The following is a 14753-nucleotide window of genomic DNA, read 5'->3' on the forward strand; positions in this document are numbered from 1 at the left end:
AGAAGAAAACTTCAGACAACTTGCATTGACTTCTATTACAGAAGTCATTTGCAAGACACACTGAACTTATAATCAGCCTTTTTTATCAGCACAATCGGCCAATGCCGATTAAGTAAAAAAAGCCAAATATCGGCCGACCTCTAGTTCAAAGGAAGCCTTTGTTAGACTTTATAACACCAAGGTAAGGTCCCAAGGTGGAAACCTAGACATCTTGACAGGGGACAACCTCTCTCTGACCAAAAGGAATCTCTTGATCAGGGGGTCCAATGCCAAGCGTCTTTCCAAAAAACAGGATAGGGCTGCGACCTGTGCCTTAAGCGTCTTGGTTGCTAATCCCTGATCTGCTCCATCCTGGAGAAATTCCAGAATGGCGGGGATCTCTTGTTGAGAAGTTCCTCTCGCTTGACACCAGCGAGAGAAAATCCCCCAGGTCTTAGCGTAAATATGCCTTGTGACCGGCTTCCTGATAAGAAGAAGAGTATCTACTAGTCTTTCCGACAGGCCCTTCTCCCGCAGGTTCCGCCTTTCAAGAGCCAGGCAGTCAGCCTGAAGAAGCTGGGGTCTGGATGGCAAACTGGACCCTGAAGGAGGAGGTCGCGCCGAACAGGAAGGTGAAGAGGCGGGGCTATGGACCAACTTTTGAAGAACTCTCGGGATAAGCCGCGGGGGGGGGGGGAGGAGGCATAAGCCAACCGGAACTTCCAAACCTGGGCCAATGCATCTATCCCCTCTGAGCCCACTTCCCAGTCAAGGGAAAAGAATCTCTTTACCTTTCTGTTCTTCCTGCGGGCGAAGAGATCTACTTCTGGAATGCCGTATTGCTGGCATACCAGGGAGAAAACCTCTGAATTCAGCTCCCATCCTCCCTGTAGAATTGGCTGGCGACAGATAATGTGCCTCTATATTCAGAGTTCCCTTTATGTAAACTGCGGAAATAGAGAGAACCCTGTGCTCCGCCCAACCCAAGATCTCTAGTGACAAGGCCAGGAGAGACGTGGATCTGGTGCCCCCCTGATGATTCAGGAAAGCCACCGCTGTGGCGTTGTCTGGAAGGATCTGAACTTCCTGGTTCTTGATTCTCCCTTCGAACACTTTTAACACTTCTCCGATGGCCAAAAGCTCTCGAAAGTTGGAGGAGGAATTTCTCTGCCTCGAGTCCCAGGACCCCTAAGCTCTTAGATCCTCTAGGTGTGCTCCCTACCCCCAGGAACTTGCATCTGTCGTTATTCTGAGAGGCTGAAGCTGACTCCAAAAGGAGGCCCCCCAAAGCCTGAGGAAGAAGCCACCAGTGAAGAGATTTTTTCACTTCGACCAGAATGACGACGTTTAGGTCTAGAGAGCTCCTTTTCCTGTCCCAAGAGGATAGGAGGAAGTGCTGGAGGGTCCTGGAATGTAGCTGTGCCCAAGGAACTGCAGGGATAGATGCAGTCATCAGGCCCAGAACCCTCATAATACCTCTGTGTGAGGCCGTCCTTGACTCTAGCAGAGATGTGGCTGCTGAAATTAGGGCCTCTACCTTGCTCTGAGAAAGAATTAACCTTTGTTCCGATTAATCCACCAGGAATCCTAGGTACATTTTCGTTTGGGCTGGAACCAGCAAGGATTTTTCCTTGCCGATGATCCATCCCAAAGATTCTAAAAGGTCTCCATCACCTTGGTTAGATTCAGATGCAGCTGGTCCCGATTCTGATTGTAAATCAGAATGTCCTCTAAATAGGGGATCAATGTTATTTCCTGGAGATGTAGGAAGGCCTCTACTTCTGCCAGCACCTTCGTGAAGAAACCTTGGACTGGATGCCAGTCCAAAGGGGAGGGCCGCAAACTGCCAGTGCTGAATTCCCTGTGGGGAGGAAATTGCGGATCTCAGGAAGATCTGATGACCCTGAAATATAGGGACGTGGAGGTAAGCGTCCTTTAAATCCAAAGTTACCATGAACACGTCCTTGAGGAGGTGTCTTCTGAGGGAGTACACACTCTCCATGCGGAACTTATTGTACCGCAGAAAAACATTGAGGTTCTTTAAATTTATTATAAGACGATATTTTCCTGAGGACTTGGGCACCACAAAGATCCTTGGGAAGGTGGGTCAAAAGAAACCTGGGGGGAGGAGGGGAGAGAAACTCTAACCCTAAAGCCTTCCCCCTACTGGCAAGTTATTTGGTGGTCTTGTCGCCGGACTTCTGGCTGGAAAAGAGAATGCCTGATTTTTGCTTGTCCTTTACCGCTCCCCAACGCTTATTAGGGGAGACTTTTTTCTCTGAGAAGCGGTTCTTTGCCTCTGGGCCACGAAAAAACCTCTTCCTGTCCCTTCTTGGTTTAACTGGGAATTTCTTCCCTTTTCCTTTTTCAGTAGACCTAGAAAGAGCTTGATCTAAACCAGTACCAAAAAGGAGTGAACCCTCAAAGGGGAGGCCACAAAGCCGGGTCTTGGATGAACTATCTCCATCCCAGGTTTTAACCCAGAGGGCTCGCCTGGCTGAGTTCAATAAGGCACCAGTTTTAGCAGTGGCACGCACTGTCTCAACCGCAGCATCCACTAGGTATGCAACTGCACTTCCTAGGACCTCCAAGAAATCTAAGACCTCCTTAGATTTGGAGGTTCGGGACACATGGTCCATCAGCTTACATACCCACATGTCTGCATTTCTTGCGATGCAAGCTGAGGCCAACGCGGGGCTCATAGCCGCAGCGTTAGCTCCCAGGCCCTGCGTAAATTGGTTTCTGCCTCCCAATCCATTTGGTCCTTTATATTGCCCGTGTCTTCAAAAGGAGAGATCGGACTGCTTAGATACTTGAGCTAAGGAGGCGTCTAATCTAGGAGTCTTAAAAAAAAACTTTTCCTCATTTTCTTCTGTAAAGGGGCATCTACGCTTCCACGTTTTGTATTTCAGGAGCCTCTTCTCCGGTTCCTTCCACTCCCTTAAGATAACATCTTTAAGGGCGGAATGTACAGGAAGAACCCTGGCTTGTGGCTTGATGCTCCACGCTGTGGAGCATCAATTCAGCTCCCCCTCCTCATCCCACTGCTGATCAAAGACACCTATCCTGACCAGCACTTCTGCACTAGGGGATCCAGAAAAGGTAAGGCAAGCAACTCACCGACCCTGATGGGAGGAGAACCAGGCTCCTTTTCTGCACGGCCACTGTACAGGTAAGGAGAGGAGGCAGGAAAATAGACTCCTGAAGTTCTGGGTACACCACTGTACCCAGGGACCTTCAGCGCTCGGGGGGGGGGGGGGGTTCTTCAGTCTGCACTGCCCCCCTGAAGAAAGGATAGGGGAAACCCCACCTAGGAAGGATAATATATCAGGCCGGACCCAGAGGCTTCCCAGGCATTTGGTCCGGCTCTCAGGGGGAGACCACCAGCCCCAGGCTCGGTTCTATAGATAAAATAACAAACGGTTTCGCTGTGGGGAAACACAATCAAAAACTGAGGAGCACGGGGAGGGGCGGGGGCTTTTAACCTCTTTGATTGATTGCGTTTCCGGTCAGGTGGACCAGTCATCTCTCAGGGTGCCGTCCTGGAAGACAACTTAAGAAAAAATGTAAGCATACTATAATAATGTGGTAATAAAGATGCATGGTATACGCAAGAATAGAATCTCACAGGTCATGTGTGGGAGAGAGATGCATCGGGTTAAATGTTCATTGATAAAAATAACTCGCATCCCATTCAAAATTTAAGCCCATGGGAATGCGTGTCTGTAAATAAAACAGACAATACAACCTCTCTCCACACAAAGACCGAAATGACACGACATACTAGATTCTATTCTTAAGATCCGTGTATCATGCATCTTTTTACCACATATAGTATGCGTTCATTTTTTTAGTATTTGTATTTTGTGGGACGTGTGCACACAGGTTTCTTTGGGTTAGTAGCAGCTTTTTAGATATTGTATCTTTACTGTGAGCGCTGAGGGAGAGATACCATTGTTTGATCATTTGTTTGTCATGTTATATGACACAGTGCTTTTCCTGTGTCATTTGGCCCCCTGTAACACCTAAAAAAAACCTGGCCGATCCTGCCAGTTTCTCCCCACCCCTCTGTAAACTGACCACAGTGTGACATGGCTGCTGAGACCAGACACCGTGGTCAGTTTACGTGCCTCTGTCATCCGAAGCCTGCTATCTGCTCTCCTCTCTGCTCCTGTGTTCTCCACCCCTCCTGCTGCTCTGAAAACACTAACCTATATACACACCACCAGCACTGCCTCCTATTGCAGTGTCCCCCTCTGTGAATGATTTATAAATATAAATGCTGTAAATACCTAATTTAAGAGCCGAGGATTGCGATCACATGATTAGCCAGCTCTTTCGTCCTGACTGACAGCAGAGGAATCTCAGCCCCGCCCACTGCATCTCTCAAGAGGAGAAAAGAGAAAGCTGGCCAGTCATGTGATTGCAATCTCGGCAGTGAAATGAGGTATTTGCAGCATACCTCAAATCACACACAGAGAGGGATACTACAATAGGAGGCAGCGCAGATGGTGTATACAGGTTAGAGTAGCTTAACAACTTAAGCTGGCCATAGAAGAGCAGTCTTTTTTCGTTGTTCAGATTCCTCCACCCACAGAAGCTAGGTGGATTGAGGATTTCCCCAAGCTGCAACACTGTATTCTGACAGCAGGATCCAGCGCCGCAGATAGAGAAAAGTTTTCCAACTTGTTCATTTGACAAAAGTCATTCTAACAATCATCTTCTGTTGAACAGGGACAGCTATGAACGGATTGAAATTCGGCTGCTCCCTGCTGAATAAGCCGAAGTTTGATCAGCTTTAGATAGCAAGTTTGAGGGCAGGGAGCGTAGTAAATTGCACAGTATGTAAAACGCTGTTTACATTCTTGACACTATACAAATTGCCTGTAATAAAGAAGCAGTAGGAAGAGGCTAAAGGAAAAAAAAAAAAAAAAAAAACTGTATATAGTGTCACGTGAGTGACAGCGCTGAGTCTGCTGACATTCCAGCACTGCTGTAGCAGAGTCAGTGAGGACTTCTGGATGTCTGCACAAGGGGGGGCTTTTAGAGGAAAATAATAAAATACATTAGAAGTAGCATCTTACATTTTTCATAACTGAGTGAATGACTTTCTTGAAGCGTGCTTTGAATTCCGACACATCAATGTGATTCATTTCAGAATCTGGCGAGATAAGAAGAGTATTTTTTTCAATAGGAAGTCCATGTTTAAAAAACACAAACTTTGGCAAGTCGTGACTTTTGTAAAAGAAAACAAATAGGAAATTTAGGGGGAATGAAATCAGATCACTTCAATAATTACCAGTTGGCTTAGACATCTGATAAACATCCCAGGTCCTCTTTTTTGCGTTAGAATGATTATCTGTGGCACACAGAAAAAAAAAAAAAAATAATTTAAAAAAAATTGTGATTGCAATATTTTGGCTAACATGTACATTTCTATTTTCACTGCTAGAAGCTTCATTTTAAAAAAAGGTAAAATTGAATTATATTTAAAACTTGTCAGTAGAAGTGCTGATGTATAAAAACAAACATTCTCTCAGGATCTCCCTGCTGTGGTCTTACAGCCAAAGACCTTAGCCTCTATTTAGATTACAATTGCCATAAGGCAGCTCATGTGATCAGCTATGATATCAGTCATCTAAGGGCTTGGGGAAAAAAAAATAAAAAAATAAATAAATTCCAGGTGCGTCCCAAACGCAGCAAACAGAGGGATCACTTTAAGGTCAGTACTTCCATTGACAAAATGACCAGGTGAGGGAGAGGCACATATAAGGGAGCAGTTAAATATGGCTTCAGTCCCCTTTTAGGCTCCTTTCACACTGGGGCGGCGTCGGCGGTAAAGCGCCGCTATTGTTAGAAGCGATTTACAGTCGGTATTCACCCGCTAGCGGGGGGGCGGTTTTACCCCCCCGCGCTAGCAGCCGAGAAAGGGTTAAAAACCACCGCAAAGCGCCTCTGCAGAGGCACTTTGCCGGCGGTATAGCCGCGCTGTCCCATTAATTTCAATAGGCAGGAGCGGTGTATACACCACTCCTTAACCGCTCTGAAGATGCTGCTAGCAGGACTTTTTTTCCCATCCTGCTAGCGCACAGCTCCAGTGTAGAAGGCCTCGGGGCTTTCACACTGGAGAAACAGCAGTGGCTGTTTCGGGTCGGTTTGCAGGCACTATTTTTAGCGCAATAGCGCCTGCAAACCGCCCCAGTGTGAAAGGGGCCTTAAAGTGAACAGGTATTTTACTCAGTCAGGGCAAGGTAACAGGTTTGCTTAGTAGTCCACCCATTGCTGATACTTCTTTTTTTTCGCCGCCTCTTCTTCCACTAGAGCCCAGAGAAAAATCTCCCCGTGTTTCTGAGTTGGAGCTTACATGGGACTAAGGACCAGTGATTGGGAATAGCTATTGCCCACTCAGGCACCCATCGTTACATCCTGAGATAAAGTTATAAGCTCCCCTTTACGTGAAGTACCGGCTAACTTAGAGGGCTCTGGTAACTAAATAAGGCAGTGTGAGAGAGCAGGGAGAGGAAGTATGAGTAGTTAGGGGAAGTGGGGAGTAGACGGTAAAGTATACTTGAGATTGATAGCTCAAGAGCGGCTGTCGATCATTGCTCTTCCTTCACTAACAGCAACACAGTGAACTAGAGAAATGACTGGTCAAATAACCCCTTTCTGTTGGCCCACCTGTTCAATTGCTTGGTAACACAAATTGCTAATCAGCCAATCGTATGGCAGCAACTCAATGCAATTAGGCATCTAGACATAGTAAAGACGACTTGCTGAGGTTCAAGATGAGCATCAGAATGGGGAAGAAAGGTGATTTAAGCGACTTTGAATGTGGCATGGTTGTTGGTGCCAGACGGGCTGGTCTGAGCATTTCAAAAACTGCTGATCTACTGGGATTTTTGCACACAACCATCTCTCGGGTTTACAGAGAATGGTCTGAAAAAGAGAAAATATCCAGTGAACGGCAGTTGTATGGACGAAAATGCCTTGTTGATATCAGAGGAGAATGGGCAGACTGGTTTGAGATGATAGAAAGGCAACGGTAAATCAAATAAACACGCGTTACAACCAAGGTGGTATGCAGAATACCATCTCTGAACACACGACACATTGAACCTTGAAGCAGATTGGCTACAGCAGCAGAAGACCACACTGGGTGCCACTCCTGTCAGCTAAAAACAGGAAACTGAGGCTACGATTCACACAGGCTCACCAAAATTGGACAATAGAAGATTGGAAAATCGTTGTCTGGTCTGACGAGTCTCGATTTCAGCTACGACATTCAGATGGTAGGGTCAGAATTTGGCATAAACATGAAAGTATAGACCCATCCTGCCTTGTATAAACGGTTCAGGTTGGTGGTGGTGGTGGTGTAACGATGTGGGGGATATTGTCTTGGCACATTTTGGACCCCCTAGTACCGATTGAGCATCGTTTAAACACCATAGCCTACCTAAATATTGTTGCTGACCATGTTCATCCCTTTATGACTACAGTGTACCCATCTTCTGATGGCTCCTTCCAGCAGGATAATGCACCATGTCACAAAGCTCAAATCAACTCACCACTGGACAATGAGGTCACTGTGCGCCAATGACCTCCACAGTCACCAGATCTCAATCCAATAGAGAACCTTTGGGATGGGGTGGAACGGAGATTCGCATCACGGATGTGCAGCCGATAAATCTGCAGCAACTCTGTGATGCTACCATGTGAATATGGACCAAAATCTGAGGAATGTTTCCAACACCTTGCTGAAACTATGCCACAAAGAATTAAGGCAGTTCCGATGGCAAAAAATAGGATTTTTATAACAGCTTACCTGTAAAATCCTTTTCTTGGAGTACATCATGGGACACAGAGCCTTAATTAATTACCTAATGGGTTATAGGCCACCTTCAGGTGATGGACACTGGTATACCCAATCCAGGAAGTTCACTCCCTATATAACCCCTCCTCCTTCCAGGAGCACATCAGTTTTTGTAGCAAAGCAATATACCTAAATCCCAAAAAGAGGGGAAGGACCTCTGTGTCCCATGTCTCCAAAAAAAAAAGGATTTTACAGGTAAGCCGTTATAAAAATCCTATTTTCTTTATCGTACATCATGGGACACAGGGCCTTAAGTAATTACTTAATGGGACGTTCCATAGCAATGCTACTTGAGGGGAGGGAGACACAACCAGCAGGGTACCCCCAGACTTGAGGACCTATACTGCTGCCTGCAGCATACTGCGCCCGAAGGCGATATCCTCATACCTCCTTACATCCACCTGATAAAACTTTGTGAATGTATGCACTGAAGACCAAGTTGCGGCCTTAAAGATCTGAGCCATAGAGGCCTGATGACGCACTGCCCAAGAAGCACTAATGGCCCTGGTAGAGTGCGCCTTAACCTGAAACAGGGGAATCTTACCCCTTAAATCATAAGTTTGAATTATAACTTGCCAAATCCACTTAACGACAGCGGATTTCGACGCTGCCTGTCCATTCTTAGGACCCTCTGGCAGAATAAATAAGACATCAGTCTTATGAATCTGAGTAGTTGCCTTTAAATAGATTTTCACTGCTTTCACCACATCAAGACAATGTAGTGACTTTTCTTCCCTGGAACATGGTTTTGAAAAAAATGATGGCAGGACAATATCTTGGTTCAGGTGCAAACCTGAGACCACATTTGGTAAAAAACCTGGACGAGGGCGCAACATCACTCCGTCCTCATGAAAAATCAAATATGGCTCTTTACAAGAAAGAGCAGCCAATTCCGAAACCCTCCTTGCTGAGGATATAGCAACCAAAAATACCAACTTCCTTGTCAGACGGACTAAGGGAATAGGTTGTAATCGGTTCAAATGGTTGTTTATGTAACACAGACAAAACTAAGTTCAAGTCCCAAGGGTTCAAGGGAGGTTTGATGGGCAGATTAAGCTGCATCACCCCTTGCATAAAAACCCCGGACTAATGAATGTGTACCAAGCGATCTTTGAAATAAGATGGTAAAGCTGAGACTTGGCCTTTAATAGTACTCAAGGTCAATTGCATTTCTACCCCCAATTATAGAAAGGTAAGAATTCTGCCTATGATATATCTCTGAGGGTGCCAACCCTTGGATTCACACCAGGAAACAGAAGCCCTCCAGACTCTATAATATATAGTTCTGGAAGCTGGCTTACTTGCATTAATTAAAGTAGAGATAACTGACCCGGAAAGCCCACGTTTCTTCAGAATGTGGGTTTCAATAGCCAAGCCGTTAAATTTAGAGACCGTAAGGTAGGATGGAATATCGGTTCCTGCAAGAGCAGATCTGGCCGTAGTGTGGGACCATGGACCCTCCACTGCCATCTTTAAGATTTCTGCTTACCATGACCTTCTGGGCCATGCTGGTGCTACCAGAATTACCAGCTTTCTTTACAGCTTAAACCTGCAAAGAAGTCGAGGCAGCAACTGAATAGGGGGTGGAAATGCATAAATCTGTAAGAAATGATCCCACGGGGGTCACCAACGCATTCATTCCGCATGCGAGTGGATCTCTTGTTCTGGCCACAATGTTGACTAACTTCATGCTGAACCTGGACGCTAGAAGATCTACGTCCGGAGTCCCCCATCTTTGGCAAACAGCCCGAAATATGTCGGGGTGAAGAGACCATTCCCCTGGGAATAACTGTTGGCGACTTAAGTAGTTCGTCTGCCAATTCTCTACTCCCGGAATAAAGACTGCGGATAGGCACGGAACATTCCTTTCTGCCCAAGTTAGAATATGGTTCACCTTTTGGTACCCCCTTGGTGATCGATATAGGCCACAGCTGTGGCATTGTCAGGTTGAATCCTGACAGGACAATCCCGTAACCAGAAAGTCCAGGCCTTTATAGCCAGACGCACTGCCCGAATCTCTAGGATATTGATGGGCAAGGTTCTTTCGGTTCTTGACCACTGTCCCTGGACAGTTGTCTTTTCTAGTACTGCTCCCCAGCCTGAAAGGCTGGCATCCGTCATTACCACTTTCCAGATGACAGGTCTGAAGGATTTTCCTTTCAGCAGATTCTGGGTTAGTAACCACCAAGTGAGGCTTTGGGACACTCTTGGGGACAGCCACATTGGCAAGTCTAAAGCTTGAATTGTTTTGTTCCAAGTCGACAGGATACTATTTTGCAACAGTCTTGAATGGAACTGGGCATAGGGAACTGCTTTGAATGAAGCCACCATGGTTCCTAGCAACCTCATGCAGAGGCGAATGGAGGGATTGCCTTTTGACCCGACCATCCGCACCAGCTCTCTTATTGAATTGATCTTGCCTGAGGCAAGAACACCTTTTCCTGGGCTGTGTCTATGATCAGACCCAAGTACTCCAGCCATGTTAGCGGTATTAAGGAAGATTTCTCTAGGTTGAGAATCCAACCCAAACTTGTCAGATAACTGGTTGTAGTGCGTACGCTTTGCTCCAAACGAGCCACTGACTGACCCATTAGCAATAGATCGTCTAGGTACGCTACGACTGTTATGCCCTGTGCCCTTAACCTGGCTAGAGGTGGGCCCATCACTTTTATGAACACCCGGGGTGCTGTAGCTAGTCCGAAGGGCAGGGCTACAAACTGGAATTGTCTGCTTCCCCAGTGGCCCCTTAGGTATGAAATATGCATACTTTGGTATATTGTTCCAAGCTGGACTTATATAAGTAAGTATACAATAAAGATGATACCTAGAGTTCAGATTTAGGACAGATCTGCCTCAACTGAAAACATTTCTGTCTGAGGGATGTTTATCTTTTATATTGATAGTGTGAAAATGATCTAACGTTCATACTTTCGTAATCTAATTTATAAACAACCAAAGAAGCAGAAGAAGAAATTACTTACAGATGATGTCCAAATCCGCTGCTTGATTTATTGTAGCCTGTTTTGCCTGGGGAGGGGAAATAGAGGTTTAGAAAAATGTAACACACATATTTAAAAATGCTAAATAACGTGTTCTAATCAACTGCATTGAAATGCAACTTATGTCAAGGAATTACCTGCCACAGCTCCAAAAGAAAAACAAAGCTGATGCAAAAAGCACGGTTACCATTCAGCAAACTAGATTAGGGATGGAAAGATCCAACACACCCCATTATTAGCATTATGACCAGTCAGACTTACCTGAGATCTCGGAGGTGTGTGGAGATTTAGATTATTTAGTCTCTAATCTACCTTGTAGTTTGGCATGCAATTTCTCAATGTGACTTACAATAAAGAAGAAGCAACAGCAATATTGTTTTACACTTACCGAGGGGAATTCAATAAAGCCTTTTAAGAGGAACTTCAGCCTTTCCTCTCCCCCTGCTTACCCGATACTGTGTTCTGCACGATAAGGATACTCACCTAGCCGGTGGGTCCAGCGTTGAGCTGCTGGGATCTCTTCTCTGATGAGGCTGCATGGGTCCAGGGCTGTCATGTTTCTTCCTGACAGCTGTCAGCTCTTCTCCTCCTCCTTACTGAATGGGACTGCACATCATGCATTCCATGAGGCACCAGTGTCATTTGCCTATAAGAACACTGGAAGATGGGGGGCAGGCCGAGGCTTTTAGCAAGAAAGAAAAAGTAAACAACCCCCCCCCCCCACCCGACATCTGTGCTGTGATGGTGATGGGAGGGTTGGGTGTATAGGATGGAGAAGAGGAGAGTGCTGTGGGAGGGTGAAAGTCTGCTTTAAAAAAAGACCTACTCCAAATTCAACAAAGCCTTACGTCAGCTTTGGTACTTTTGCTTGAGTTGACGTACAGAGGTATAGCAATACACAAGAGTGGATCATTTTGTGCTGGGAAACTGTCAGAATACATACAAATCTTTAGCTTCCTGCACAGGGCTCCCTGGTTGCTATGAAGCCCGCGGTCATCAGCGTTGTAGCAACCAATGACTTGGTGACATTCAGCCAACAGCCTGGAGATTCCACAGATGACAGCTGAAAGTAAACAAATGGATCAAAACAAAGTTATAACTCAGCACTCCTCCTCTGCTCAGTGTAGCTTCTCCCCACTCACAGAGCAATGACTGCTGAACAGAAGTGAGTTTCCAATTACTACACAGTGCCAAAGGTTTCCCAGGAGATAGCAGGTACTAGAGTGAAACTGGATGGTGAGAAGCCACACTGAGCACAGAAAATGATGCATTGTTTAGAGACAGACATAGACATGGAGAAGTACTGAGTTATCACTTTGTGTTTGATATTTATTTTATTATTTCAATCCCTGTCCATTTGTTAACTTTCAGTTGTCAGGTGGGGAATGTCCCATCTGGCAGCCGAATGGGGCAGTGGACAAGTCATTGGGGTTGTTGTGGCACTGCCGGCTTCACAGTTCACAGCCTCTTAGCAACCAATGCTGCTGTGTGGTGGTAAAATGCTGAGCATGCACTGAGGGTGGCATGTCTGCCTACATGAGAACAATATGTCCTTGCTCCTGCAGCCACCTGGGATTTCACTGCCACATATCCAGGAGACTGCAGGAGTAGGAACTCACAGGATTTGGTGGACAGAGATGGCACACTTCAACATGGGCGGTCTGCCTAAACTTGGAAGATAAATAAGGAGTACAAAGATGGTGTTGGGGGGACCCAGGCTGTGACATCTGAACTGCAGATCACAGCTGGATTCATTGAATCAAGGACAACGCCAAAGTTCCTCTTCAAGTCTTTATCCAAGAAAATTCAACTTTTGTCTCAAAGATGCAAAAGGAAGTTAGCGGAAATCCTCTTAGGCAGTGGTCCTTGAACAGGTGGCCCTACTGGAAGATTTTCCACACCTCTCGTGCTAGGGAGAATGTTAACATTTTTGACATCCTCTCATTTTCTCTTGATGATCACCAGTAAAAATAAAGGGGCGACTCTCGCCAAATGGGAACACAGACCGAGATTGTAACTTGGTATAGTCTAACCTTTCCTGCCCTAACCAAAACTATCCTGTTACAAAACCTGTACAATTAGGGTTACATTCACATTGGCAATTTAGGCCAGTGTGAATTGAAGCAGCAGAAATCAGAGATTCCTACTGCGGTCGCCAACCCTGTTCACTATGACAGGTTGTTGGCAGACACAGCCATTCACAGCTCTCTGTGCAGCCAGTGATTACCTGCAGTGATCGCTGCTGGGCAAACACAAGGTGTAGAACAGCAGCGAATAGCTGCAGCCACTGGCGACCTGTCATGATAGTGAATGGTGTCAGCGGCCGCACCTAGCTGCTCAGAGCGGCAGCAGGAATGTCATTTCTGCTGCTTCTGATCATACCGGCCTAAATTGCCGGTGTGGATGTAGCCTAAAACTCATCAATGTCCTATTGATGGGGAACCTCACCGAGCAATAGGAGGGTTCATGGGGGGAGGTGCAGGGCCAAGCTCATTTTTCACACAAACAAAATGTACATACTGTAACTTCAGCAGCCTTTACCTCTGGATCTACCAATTATTTGCCATGAAGTTTTCTTTACTTTAACCACTTGCCACTTTTATTCCCTTCCTGCCCAGGCCAATTTTCATCTTTCAGCGCTGTCGCATTTTGAATGTCAATTGCGCGGTCACGCAGCACTGTGCCCATATGAAATTCTTTTAATTTTGTTCACACAAATAGAGCTATTGGGAAGTGTGTTTGCATCGTGATCAGTGGTGATTGGACACAGCTGTTCATGTGGTACAGAATGATTGGCTCTTTACCTTGATCTGTAAGCAGGTAGTCCAAAGGACACAGCAACCACAGAGCACGCCGGGTGCGCGTTGCAGCAGGCGCAATCACGGGAGGACATCACAAAATGCCTGCCCAGAACTGGCAGACCGCACTGTAGCCGTCATTTTGCTATACTGCGATCAGCAAGTGGTTAAACAACAAACTCCCAATCCATTCTTGTCGAAGTGGAGCAGGGTGCTAGGGCTACTTTACATTTATATTGAAAGCAGGAGAAAATACGTATCACTTATAACACTGTTCTGGAAAGCATCCAAAATGGCTTCACTGTGAACCAGGGCTAAGTGAATTTTCTAAATATGTGGGGGCAGATGTAATTTACAGCTAGGGGTTACAAGTGTTATTGATGGACATCATACCTCACACAGATGAACCACTTGCAGTGCTATATATTCCCGGGTGGTTTTTGCTGGTAATGTCTGGAGCTCTGTATCTGTTAAAAATCCCCACGCTCTTAAATGGTTCATCAGCTCAGCAATGGACATTTTCAGAATGGTCCTCTTAATGAATTCAATAACGCATTCATCTACGACGGGAGTGCTGGGGGAGAAGACAAAAAATATAATTCAATGAATGCAATATTCAGTACGTAGTAAAAACTATTCATAGGGGGTCATTTAAAAAGCCGTTCCTGGGGGAGGGTGTCCGCAGTCACCTCTCCGGGGGGGGGGCTAGGATGGGGCGTTCCACAGTCCCCAGTGACCTTCCCGTGTGGGGGAGGGGTGGCATGCTGCAGTCCCCGGTCACCTTTCCAGGGGGGGGGGTAAAAAGGGGCGTTCCACAGTCCGCGGTCACCTTCCCGGGAGGGGGTGGGGGGAAGGGGCGTTCCGCAGTCCCCGGTCACCTTTTCGGGGTGGGGGGGTAAAAAAGGGGCGTTCCGCAGTTTAGGAGGAGATGGGCGTTCCGCAGTCTCCGGTCACCTCCCGGGGGGGTGGGGGGTGGGGCTGGGCGTTCCGCAGTCCCCTGTCACATTTCTGGGGGGGGAGGGGCGTTCCGCAGTACCCTGTCACCTCTCCGGAGGGGAGGGGCGTTCCGCAGTCCCCGGGCACCTTTCGGGGGGGGGGGGGGTAAAA

At 46.5% G+C, this 14753-nt stretch overlaps 1 protein-coding gene across 1 annotated transcript in view; it reads right to left on the reverse strand.

Moving 5' to 3' along the window:
* Window positions 1-14753, reverse strand: part of CENPN (centromere protein N) — a 38210-nt gene that overhangs the window by 22350 nt on the left and 1107 nt on the right. The window contains exons 2-5 of the mRNA XM_073605539.1: window positions 14040-14220; window positions 10831-10876; window positions 5279-5338; window positions 5064-5140 (exon numbers count right to left, since the gene is read on the reverse strand). Coding sequence (XP_073461640.1) covers window positions 5064-5140; window positions 5279-5338; window positions 10831-10876; window positions 14040-14220 — 364 coding nt within the window. The remainder of the gene's footprint in view (window positions 1-5063; window positions 5141-5278; window positions 5339-10830; window positions 10877-14039; window positions 14221-14753) is intronic.

This window comes from Aquarana catesbeiana, linkage group LG11 (genome assembly GCF_042186555.1).
Source record: "Aquarana catesbeiana isolate 2022-GZ linkage group LG11, ASM4218655v1, whole genome shotgun sequence".
NCBI lineage: Eukaryota > Metazoa > Chordata > Amphibia > Anura > Ranidae > Aquarana > Aquarana catesbeiana.